General features: G+C 37.6%; 1 protein-coding gene across 5 annotated transcripts in view; it reads left to right on the plus strand.

Moving 5' to 3' along the window:
- The window catches only part of Git (ARF GTPase-activating protein GIT1), a 105,108-nt gene that overhangs the window by 22,283 nt on the left and 70,795 nt on the right, over positions 1 to 12,030 (plus strand). For all 5 annotated transcript variants that reach the window (XM_070096442.1, XM_070096445.1, XM_070096443.1 and 2 more), the window contains 3 exons: positions 2,013 to 2,143; positions 3,300 to 3,537; positions 8,886 to 9,028. In XM_070096442.1, the coding sequence (XP_069952543.1) occupies positions 2,013 to 2,143; positions 3,300 to 3,537; positions 8,886 to 9,028 (512 nt within the window). The remainder of the gene's footprint in view (positions 1 to 2,012; positions 2,144 to 3,299; positions 3,538 to 8,885; positions 9,029 to 12,030) is intronic.

The following is a 12,030-nucleotide window of genomic DNA, read 5'->3' on the forward strand; positions in this document are numbered from 1 at the left end:
TTATGCCTCATGTCTATAAGCATAATATAAAAGCATACTGGTCCACAGATCGGCTAATTTCTTCCCTGGTCTTCAGTGAAATCATCCCAGTGAACAGGTTTATCTTACTGTTATGTATGTTGCACTTCAATGACAAAACCAGGCCTGACAGAAGTGACAGGTTATTCAAGATTAGAAATGTTTTTATGTATCTCAAACGAAAGTTCAGCATGTACTTTTATCCAGTCAAGAATCTTGTAATTGAAGAGTCTTTGATTTTGCTCAAAGGTAGGCTGTCATTCAAGCAGTATATACCGAGCAAGAGGAAACGCTTTGGTATAAAACTGTTTGTACTCTGTGACTGTGACAGTGGCCTGGTATTGGATATTGTTGTATACATGGGAAGTAAAACATTGAAAGATACCAAGATGTTATTGGGTATCTCAGGTGACGTAGTGAGAAGCATGATGGCACCTTATCTTGGTAAGGGACATACATTATATACCGATAACTGGTACACAAGCCCATTACTCAGTGATTTCTGTTGAGTGAACAAGACAGATGTGTGTGGCACAGTGCGTTCTAATCGTAAACATATGCCCAGGCTCAACGCAGGTGCTCATGGTGATGACGTGCAGGTGTTTACTGCCAATGACATCATGGCATTACGGTGGCATGACAAACGAGATGTCACATTGTTGACAACCATTCACCATAATGAAATGCAAGACAGTGGCAAAGTTGATCGAGTGACTAATGAATGTATTCGAAAACCAATGACAGTGATTGATTATACACAAAACATGCGCTTGGTTGACAAATGTGACATGCAGATTGGCATTGTTGATTGTGTTCGTAAAAGTTACAACTGGTACACGAAACTTTTCTTCCATCTCATGGACATTTCAATGCTCAATGCATATAATATGTACCAATTGAAGATTGGCAACAGACCACCATATGGTGAATTTTGTTTCTGTTGTCAGACAACTCATAATGAAGTACCAGGTAACAACACCTGCTATACAACAAGGTCCTCGAACTCCTCAGGATATACCCAAGCGTTTGAGGAGGGAAGGTGATCATTTCATAATACAGCTTCCTTCAACTCAGAAGAAATTTGCTCAGAAGAGATGCATCGTCTGTGCACAAATAAAACGACGGCAACAAAGACGCAAAGACACTCGGTTTATGTGTGAGGAATGTAAGGTGCCTCTGTGCATGGTGCCTTGTTTCAAGGAGTTCCACAAGCTCCAGCAGTTCTAAAACCATGTCCAGTGATTGTAAATATGTAAATATATGATAGAACATTAGTATTATACAAGATTTGTGCATGTTTATTGTAATAAACAACAGTGGTAAACAATAATATGATGATAACTTTAGTGCGGTTATTGTGTTCAATACAGTGAGTTTATATATATATATACATTATATACAGTATTGGTCTCTCAGGCCCCAAATGTTAGTAGGAAAAGAAAAAAATTAGAAAAGAAAAAACTACAAAAAACAGTAAACAAAGTAATGCGCGTATGTGGAAATCGTCGCTGTTGCCACCACCACGTCATTTGGGGTAAACTTCTCAGCACTGTGTCTCGGTAAGTACTGATCAGAATTTTTTTTTCTTATTACCTTCACAAAAATATACTCTTTAATTCTGTAAGAATTTTTTTTTTTTTTTTTTTTTTTTACAAAAATTTCTTGGACACTGGAGCACCACTTCAGATTTTAGCCTTGGACCCTGAAGGGGTTACGGAGGGGGTTTGGGATATCAGCTGTTTGGAGTGACATATAAACGGTTGTCTGATTGCCTTTGCAAAGACAATGATTACGTATGAATGATGAGGAAAGTGTTGAATGATGAAAGTTTTTTTTTTTTTTTTCTTTTCTTTTTGGGTCACCCTGCCTCAGTGGTATACAGCTGTGTTAAAAAAAAAAATTGAAAGCTAAATATTATTTTGAAACCAAGTTAATATAATATGTCAAGAAACTTTTTATAATCTCTTGTCTTAGTGATTTGTTCATTACCTCAGGAAAAATGTTGCTGTCCATTACATGTTGCTGCTCGGGCTGGGCAAGCATCTCAAGTAGAACTATTAATGATATATGGAGGTGACCCTGGAGCACAGGACTCACAAGGCAATACTCCTGCACACTATGCCAGGTATGCAGTTAATTTTTTTTTTTTTTTCCTAGCCATCTCCCAAACTGCTTTTAAAGCTACCCAACATTTTAGCTTCACCACAACTTGACACTTTACCTCACTGTGTTCTCGATATATATAGGCTCTTCTTCCCTCTCCATGTTTATCTGAATTTATCAAGTCTACTTTGTTGGTGAGACATCAATGAAGGATTACACTGTTCTGCATTTTTTTTTTTTTTTTTTTTTTCCCACTTTCAAAGTGAAGTTAAGGTATGCTGTTGTAATTTTGACCTAGTACAGTGGTAAAAAATAAAAATTCTTTTAAGCAAATTTTGAATTGTCCAAAAATGTAACCCTGTTTTATCCATGCAGTGAGATTTAAAATTGTGCTGATTTTTCAGAAATATAACGTGTGTGTTATAAGAAGGTTTACTGTATAGATACATATTCCATTATTGAGTGCTAGGTGAGGTTTCATCCACCTGCATGACTAAACTTCTGTTCATGTGAAAAAATCTGCACAGAAAGTGGTTTCTCTCATTCTTTACTTGTTTTCATAAATGATATTGTTCTATCTTACAAGAAAAAAAAATGACCTCAGAGGGAGTGAAATGGTTTCCTTATGAAACTGTTTGGCAGTATACAGTACCCTGGCTCTGAGGGTAGTAAAACTCGAAACTCGTCAAAGGTATATCAGAGTACACTGTTTATACTTGATTGGATTTAGCAAGTGAAGTGCTTTGTAGGTTTATTTTTCTCTGAGAGCAATATTTAGTTTGTTCTTCATAATGATTTAACAGGCTTAATTTTTTATTTACATTTAGACACCCTGCCTCGGTGGGAGACGGCTGACTTGTTAAAATAAAAAAAAAAATTTACACATCTTGACAAAGCACTAAATGCTCCAATCTTTTCTGGCTCTTAGAATTGCTAGGTAATATAGTGTACAATAAAAGAATGGCTTTGCTCTGGACAGTACTGTTTTCAATTTTAGGGTACCTTGCTATATAACAAAAAGACATCAAATGCAATAGATTTCTAAAAAAAAAAAAGTCTTCAGTGATAAGTACTGTAACTGATTTTTATGTAAAATGTACTGTATATTGTTTTCGGAAGGTTAATAGCTCTAAATCTTTATTTGTATTAAGTCTTATTAATTTTTTGTTCTTTTCAAGTGAATCTAATCATCTGGATTTGGCTGAGCACTTAATTGAATGTCAGTATGAGTTGACGGATCGTTTGGCCTTCTACCTGTGTGGCCGTAAACCAGATCATAGCATTGGCCAGCACTGGATCATACCAGAGATGGCCGACTCATTAGACATGTCAGATCTGGCCAAAGAAGCAAGAGTCAAACTGCAGTCATTGCCAAATCATTTATTTGAAGAGCTGGCTTGTGATGTCTATGATGAGGTATGTTTATCTGTTAAATTATATTTTAATAAATTTCCTTCATGTATATACATTATAGTATGTCCTGACTGTAATTTTCCTAACAAACTTAATTATGTTTGATTAGGGTACCTTTAACCCCTCGACTGTCGCAACCCCCAATCCTGAGTTGTCTCCTGGCGTCTCAAAATTTAAAAAAAAAAAAAAAAAAAAAAATTTCTTGTGAAATGGTAGAGGATCTTTTCCCGATTGTAATGACACTAAAAGGACGAAATTTGATGGAAAATTGATGGAATTACGCTCTCGCAAAGTTAGTGATCTCGGCAATATTTACAAATCGGCGATTTTTGCCCACTTTGAGCCCTATTTTCGGCTAATTCCATTGTTCCAGTCGACCAAACTCATAGCTGTTTCTTTAGAACTCCATTTTCTCTATCAATTGAGTACAAGAAACTGCCCATTTATCGATTTCAACTACCCAGTAACTTGGTCAGAAATTTGCAATTTGGCCAATTTCATGAAAATTAAAAAAAGACAATTTCAAAATAAGGTCCAGAATGAACAATGCAGACATTCCTGGCTTTAAAATAACATTTTCTTTGTTCATCAGTCACGTCTCCAGGCTCCTCTGATATTACTCTTGCTTTCTATTTTGAATTTTTATTCAAACAAAAAATAGAAGATTTACTGTTACGCAGACTACTGCAATACTGTAATAATTGTACAAATAATGTCAGCCCATTCATGACTGCATATTAGAATGGCTAGTTGGACATTTATTGGACAATGACATCATTTGTTTACTTTTGAACATCGGCAAAAATCAAACATTTCCCTTCCTTTGAGTTCCATTTCCAGGTTCTTTTTATAGTAAAACCAATCAAAATCACCTCTATTTCTATAATATGTTTTCCATTCTATCAAATGAGACCAAGAAAACGAGAATACAACCATAAATACTATACGAAAATAGACAAAAGTTGGCATTTTAATTAAAAAAAACGGTCAGTTTTTTTTTCTCATTATGCACTGCGTGCTCCAAGATTTTTTTTATATGGTGCACACTGACCACAGACCCATTCTCTCACATGTGGGCCTACCAGCTTTCTCCTGCTCGATTTGAAGCCGCTAGAATTTGAGTATATATACATCAAACACGGTGGCTTGTAAGACGTATATATACGACCGGAACAGTCAAAGGGTGCAAAATATATGCAGTATTACCTGAAGATACTAGTATTCTGCTCTGGGTGTGGCCTTTGATTGCCTAGTAGTGAGCATGTGCAGCTGAACATAATTGTCTATTTGCCTTGCCCTATCCTGTCTTCTGAACTAACTTGGAACATCTCACTTAGTCCTGGATTCATGTGTAATTTATGCTGTACCATTTGACTCTTAGTATGTGATGTAAGCCAACAAATAGTGAATGAAATAAACTTAAATTTATCATGTTCACATTTCTAACCAGTGGGGGGTCTTGAGCCCCCTGAAAATTCCCTCAGCCTCTCCAAAACCTCCACAAATAAAAAATAGTAACAAAAATAATGCTGCTTCAAAACAAGTCTTCTAGTGCCTCCTCCCCATGCGATTAACCACCCCAGAGAACCCCCAGTATAGAATTATGGCACTGGTTCTGTTTCTAATTAAACTATTGGAATGTACTATGGAAAAATTTTCCATAGTACATTCCAGTAAGAGTTGGAAGGTGGGTGTGAAGAAGTTTTTAGAGGTAAGGGCTTGAGTATTCAGCAGGCATGTGTGGGGGTGTGATGGGATAAGTGTTATATTTGGGGGAGGGGATTTGATGTGCTCATAGAATATTTATTTTTTTTTTTATTATCACACTGGCCGATTCCCACCAAGGCAGGGTGGCCCGAAAATGAAAAACTTTCACCACCATCATTCACTCCATCACTGTCTTGCCAGAAGGGTGCTTTACACTACAGTTTTTAAACTGCAACATTAACACCCCTCCTTCAGAGGGGTGTTAATGTTGCAGTAATGTTGCAAGTCCGGCCTGCCGGTTTCCCTGAACCCCTTCATAAATGTTACTTTGCTCACACTCCAACAGCACGTCAAGTATTAAAAACCATTTGTCTCCATTCACTCTATCAAACACGCTCACGCTTGCCTGCTGGAAGTCCAAGCCCCTCGCACATAAAACCTCCTTTTCCCCCTCCTTCCAACCTTTCCTAGGCTGACCCCTACCCCGCCTTCCTTCCACTACAGACTGATACACTCTTGAAGTCACTCTGTTTCGCTCCATTCTCTCTACATGTCCGAACCACCTCAACAACCCTTCCTCAGCCCTCTGGACAACAGTTTTGGTAATCCCGCACCTCCTCCTAACTTCCAAACTACGAATTCTCTGCATTATATTCACATCACACATTGCCCTCAGACATGACATCTCCACTACCTCCAGCCTTCTCCTCGCTGCAACATTCATCACCCATGCTTCACACCCATATAAGAGCGTTGGTAAAACTATACTCTCATACATTCCCCTCTTTGCCTCCAAGGACAAAGTTCTTTGTCACCACAGACTCCTAAGTGCACCACACACCCTTTTCCCCTCATCAATTCTATGATTCACCTCATCTTTCATAGACCCATCCACTGACACGTCCACTCCCAAATATCTGAATACATTCACCTCTTCCATACTATCTCCCTCCAATCTGATATCCAATCTTTCATCACCTAATCTTTTTGTTATCCTCATAACCTTACTCTTTCCTGTATTCACTTTTAATTTTCTTCTTTTGCACAACCTACCAAATTCATCCACCAATCTCTGCAACTTCTCTTCAGAATCTCCCAAGAGCACAGTGTCATCAGCAAAGAGCAACTGTGACAACTCCCACTTTGTGTGATTCTTAATCTTTTAACTCCACGCCTCTTGCCAAGACCCTCGCATTTACTTCTCTTGCAACCCCATCTATAAATATATTAAACAACCACGGTGACATCACACATCCTTGTCTAAGGCCTACTTTTACTGGGAAATAATTTCCCTCTTTCCTACATACTCTTAACTTGAGTCTCACTATCCTCGTAAAAACTCTTCACTGCTTTCAGTAACCTACCTCCTACACCATACACTTGCAACATCTGCCACATTGCCCCCCTATCCACCCTGTCATACGCCTTTTCCAAATCCATAAATGCCACAAAGACCTCTTTAGCCTTATCTAAATACTGTTCACTTATATGTTTCACTGTAAACTCCTGGTCCACACACCCCCTACCTTTCCTAAAGCCTCCTTGTTCATCTGCTGTCCTATTCTCCATCTTACTCTTAATTCTTTCAATAATAACTCTACCATACACTTTACCAAGTATACTCAACAGACTTATCCCCCTATAATTTTTGCACTCTCTTTTGTCCCCTTTGCCTTTATACAAAGGAACTATGCATGCTCTCTGCCAATCCCTAGGTACCTTACCCTCTTCCATACATTTATTAAATAATTGCACCAACCACTCCAAAACTATATCCCCACCTGCTTTTAACATTTCTATCTTTATCCCATCAATCCCGGCTGCCTTGCCCCCTTTCATTTTACCTACTGCCTCACGAACTTCCCCCACACTCACAACTGGCTCTTCCTCACTCCTACAAGATGTTATTCTTCCTTGCCCTATACACGAAATCACAGCTTCCCTATCTTCATCAACATTTAACAACATAGAATGTGGAAAGTAATTATTTAGGGATTCAGGGAAACTGGTTAACCAGCCTTAAGTTCTGGGAGTGGGATGTCATTCCTACACACTCAGGAATAGATGGGGATGTTACAGTTCAGCTGATCATTTGAATTGTGATATCAGTGCTTTTCTAGAAAGACAGCTGTGGCATAGGTGATGGAGAATGTGTGTTTCTACTTTGATTCAGTGTCCCTTGGTGGGCAGTGACTGATGAGTTAAGTAATAAAAAGATAGTGGAACAGATTATAGGGCTAGTTGAAAAGTGGTTACTAGTTCAGTGCCAGCAATGCACAGTAGTGAAATAGGTGTCAGTGATACAAGACTAGACCATATTACACTGAAGATAATCAAGTCATGGAGTCCCCCCTCAAGGAAGATTCTTTGATGCTGGTGACTGCTCCCTCCCTTGGATTGAACCTGATTGTCTTCCATTTCCCAGGTGCTGTATGACCCCTGTAGGCTTAACAATTACCCTTAAATATAATAATAACTACTCGTAAGCATAATTATGTCAACAACTGCTAGGTTGGCAAGTAGAAATATAATTTTCAAAACCCTTAATGTATGATTTTTTTCAAGTCATAAATTTAAAATACCTGTGACCAGTCTTTTAGTACACAGCACTACTATGGAATGCTTATCCTACCGAATGAAGAGTCAGACTATTGCTGAAGTTGCAAGGCTTAAGTGAAGAGTAAAGATGGCATGGGGTTGAGCTCATCTCAACATAATTATAGTGCAACATGTCAAAAACTCCTTGGCTTGGGCAAGATCTGGAATAAGGGGATGGATTTAACCCTTTGAGGGTTTTCGTCGTACTAGTACGTCTTACGCGTAGGGGTTTTTGACGTACTAGTACTCATAAATTCTAGCGACCTCAAATCTAGTGGGAGAAAGCTGGTAGGTGAAAGAATGGGTCTATGTGGTCAGTGTGCACTTTTAGTACACAGCACTACTATGGAATGCTTATCCTACCGAATGAAGAGTCAGACTGTTGCTGAAGTTGCAAGGCTTAAGTGAAGAGTAAAGATGGCATGGGGTTGAGCTCATCTCAACATAATTATAGTGCAACATGTCAAAAACTCCTTGGCTTGGGCAAGATCTGGAATAAGGGGATGGATTTAAGCTGAACAGTCAAATCACAGATATTAGGAGGCACTTTACTGGATAATTGGTAAAAAAAAAGAAGTAGAATGAGTTAAGCAGGGACAGTAGATGCTGTCTGTGTACAGGGGGTTCAGCTGTAAATACAGTAGTGCTAATTCATGGCTGTCATTCAGAAGTTAAGAGATGGGATCAAGAGCTGAAACTCATTCGATGTACAGTATACTCAAACCAGTAAATGACTACAAATAGGTAATACACACACCCTGCACCTTGCTGCTTTTCTCATTCAGCTTGCCTATTTTTACATGCTATTTAACTCATTGTTTTCACACTTGTTTTTGTATGCTGGCAAATAGCAACTGTTTCTTATATATGTTTCATTCATTCTTCTGATGTTTAATATAATCCTCTAAAGGTGTTGAACAGTTAAACGTATTTTGAATTCTTGAGAAAAATTATGTTTAGGACTTTATCTCATTAAAGAAAGAAAATCACTTGATGGAAGAGTGAAAAATTAGGCACTGTAAACTGGTTTATTTTTCTCTTAATAGGTTGATCGACGTGAGACAGATGCTATATGGTTGTCGCTACAAAATCAGAGTGCTCTGGTAAGCGATCGCTGCACGGTACCATTTCTTCCAGTCAACCCAGAGTATTCCTCGACTAGAAACCAAGGTCGACAAAAGCTGGCTAGGTAAGCTGTGTTCTCGTTAGGGTTTTATAGAGTTAACCACTATAGCTAGGCATAAATTAAATTGACCAAATTTTATTTGGTTTAGCAGCAAAAATGGCTAAAATTGTTTGACACTTGATTAAATATTAGTAATACAAGTACGTTTACACTCATTGAAGACACATTGTTAGTATCAGTGGTTGACAGCTTTTCAACCATTTTCTAATATTTAAATTTTATTAAAGCAAAACAATATAGTAGACTGTAGATTTATACAAGGCATGGAATCTTATAGGCTTAAACTTGTGTGGTATAGAACAGGAGGCATGTGTGTTACCTTTGCGTCATGTACTGTATAAGTAACTTTTCTGAGAAACTGGGTTTCTTATTAACTATAGTGGTACCAAATTCACTTTTACTTGTACCTAGTTAAAGGTTAATGGAATACCAGGAAAGTTTTTTCCTTTCCCAAATAAATATACAAACTGAAATTTCATAAGATTGTTACAAATGCAAAAAGTAGTAAAACCCTATGGGTTTGAATGTATGTATTGTTACTTTCTAGAGTGAAATTTCAGTTAAGTACAGGAGGGCCCAGTTTTTGTGGCTGTTAAGTTTCTGATCCCCACCTATGTGAAAATCGCTGGCGAGTGGGAAAGGGCATTTTTTTCAATATTGAATGCATCAAAAATGCTCGATAATGTGTTTACACTATCATATATTAAGTGATCAGTACAGCTAGGCATAAAAAAAAAACATACAAAAGTAAAATAAATACACTATACATATAATACTTGCCTTAAAATATGGTGCCAGTTGCCCTTCCCACACGTAACTGTTGTGTGGAAAAGTTGAAAAGGATGAACGTAATGAACAGTGGCTTGACTAAAGCCACCTGAAAAGTGACACTGAAAAGAGGGAGCTGAAAATGCGGGGCTGTCGTGCACAGTGAGATTGTTATAATGGATAGTTAACTGTGTTACTTAGTAGCGAGTTCATGGATCTTGAATCAAAAGCGATATTTGACACCAGTCTGGAATAGTCATAACTCAATATTTTTTTCTTCTCCCAACAAATGAGCCACATCCCACCAAGACGGTGACCTAAAAAGAAAAATCTAAGTTTCTCTTTTTTAAATTTAGTAATGTATACAGGAGAAGGGGTTACTAGCCCCTTGCTCCCAGCATTTTAGTTGCCTCTTATGACATGCATGGCTCAGAGGAAGAATTCTGTTCCACTTTCCATGGAGATAAGAGGAAATAAACAAGAACTAGTAAGAAAATAGAAGAAAATCCAGAGGGGTGTGTATATATATGCTTGTACATGCATGACTCAATATGTTCAGTGAAAAAATCATATTTTAACATTACTGCCTGTCAGTGATGTAATTCAAACCTAGTGAATACAGTAACTTTGGTATTGTTACTTCAATGTTTGTGAGGGCAGTAATCAGGAAATCTTAACTTCAGATTGGACTGCAAGAGTAAGTAGAACTGTTGTTACTGGCCATGTGCTAGAAGTACTGTACATATACCCGATACGTTCACGCCTTACTTTCTTACATTGTTGCTTGCTTAATTTTTCACCGAGTTTTTCAGTGTATCTATTTGAATTAATTCTGTTAATAAGGCACTGGTAGTCATTAAATTCCACTTGTAAAATTAATTTTTTCATTGCATTATTCTTCAACCCATTCAGGGTTTCCGATGTACTAGTACGGCTCGCGCACCAGGGTTATTAACGTACTAGTACGCCTAAATTCTAGCGCCTTCAAATTTAGTGAGAGAAAGCTGGTAGGCCTATATATGAAAGAATGGGTCTGTGGGCATTGTACACAATATAAAAAAATTCCTGCAGCACACAGTGCATAATGAGAAAAAAAAAACTCCGACCGTGTTTTTGGTTTAAAACGGCGACCTTGCAGTGTATTTTTGTAAGGTATTTATGGTTGTACTTTAGTTTTCCTGGTCTCATTTTATAGAATGGAAGAATATTACAGAAATTGAGATGATTTTGATTGGTTTCATAATGAAAAGTACCTTGAAATTGAGCTCAAAGTAGCAGAAATGTTTGATTTTTACCAAAGTTCAAAAGTAAACAAATCATGCCAATTGTCTAATACACGTCACCTGGCGAGTCTGATATTCTTTCACAAGTGCGCTGATCTTGTTTATACCATTTCTACACTAATGCAGTAGTCTGCATAACAGTAAATCTTCTATATTTTGTGATGTGACTAATGAACAGAAAATGTTATTTTAGTGCCAGGAATGTCTGTCTTGTTTACTCTGGACCCTATTTGGTAATTGGCATCTTCTGAAATTTGTGAAATTGGCAAAATTGCCAGTTTCTGACCACTTTATTGGATAGTTGAAATCGGTAAATGGGTGATTTCTTGTACTCATTCAATATAAAAAAAAAAATGGAGTTCTAGTGAAATAGATATGATTTTTGTCGACTAGTACATTGGAATTGGCCGAAAATAGTGCTCAAAGTGGGCGAAATCGCCGATGCGCCCGCGCGTGCAGCAAGCGTGTGCCTGTGCGTGCCTGTGCACGTGTGTGGGCGCATGCGCCTGTCTATGCAACTGATGTTGTTCTGTTTTTGTGCACTTCAGGAGATTGTTTTAAGGTAATGGTTATTCTAAGGTCCTTTCTTAAACTGTATCAGTGATCTACTTTTCCCTCCCTACATATGAGAAAACTTGTAAATGTAGAGTCTGTTCAACCTCCATTTCCCTCAAGTTAGTTTTTAATATGTATACTCTTGGTCTAAAACTTGCAATTCCAGTCATTGCTTAGGAAGAGCTATAATCTATGAACTAGTGTTTTACTCAAAACTATGCTGATTTTTAATCTAACAAGCAAATAATTGCTACTTGCTTCTACTACTATACAGTGAGATTCCTTTCTTGCTTGGCCAAACATAACTTGGAGAGAAAATCCATTGCCTATGAATGTATGCTCAAATGAGTACTGAACTACATTACCTAGCTTTTTATGCACCTTGGTATTTTGTTTTAG

The sequence above is a fragment of the Cherax quadricarinatus genome, chromosome 53, assembly GCF_038502225.1.
Source record: "Cherax quadricarinatus isolate ZL_2023a chromosome 53, ASM3850222v1, whole genome shotgun sequence".
NCBI classification, from domain to species: Eukaryota; Metazoa; Arthropoda; class Malacostraca; order Decapoda; family Parastacidae; genus Cherax; species Cherax quadricarinatus.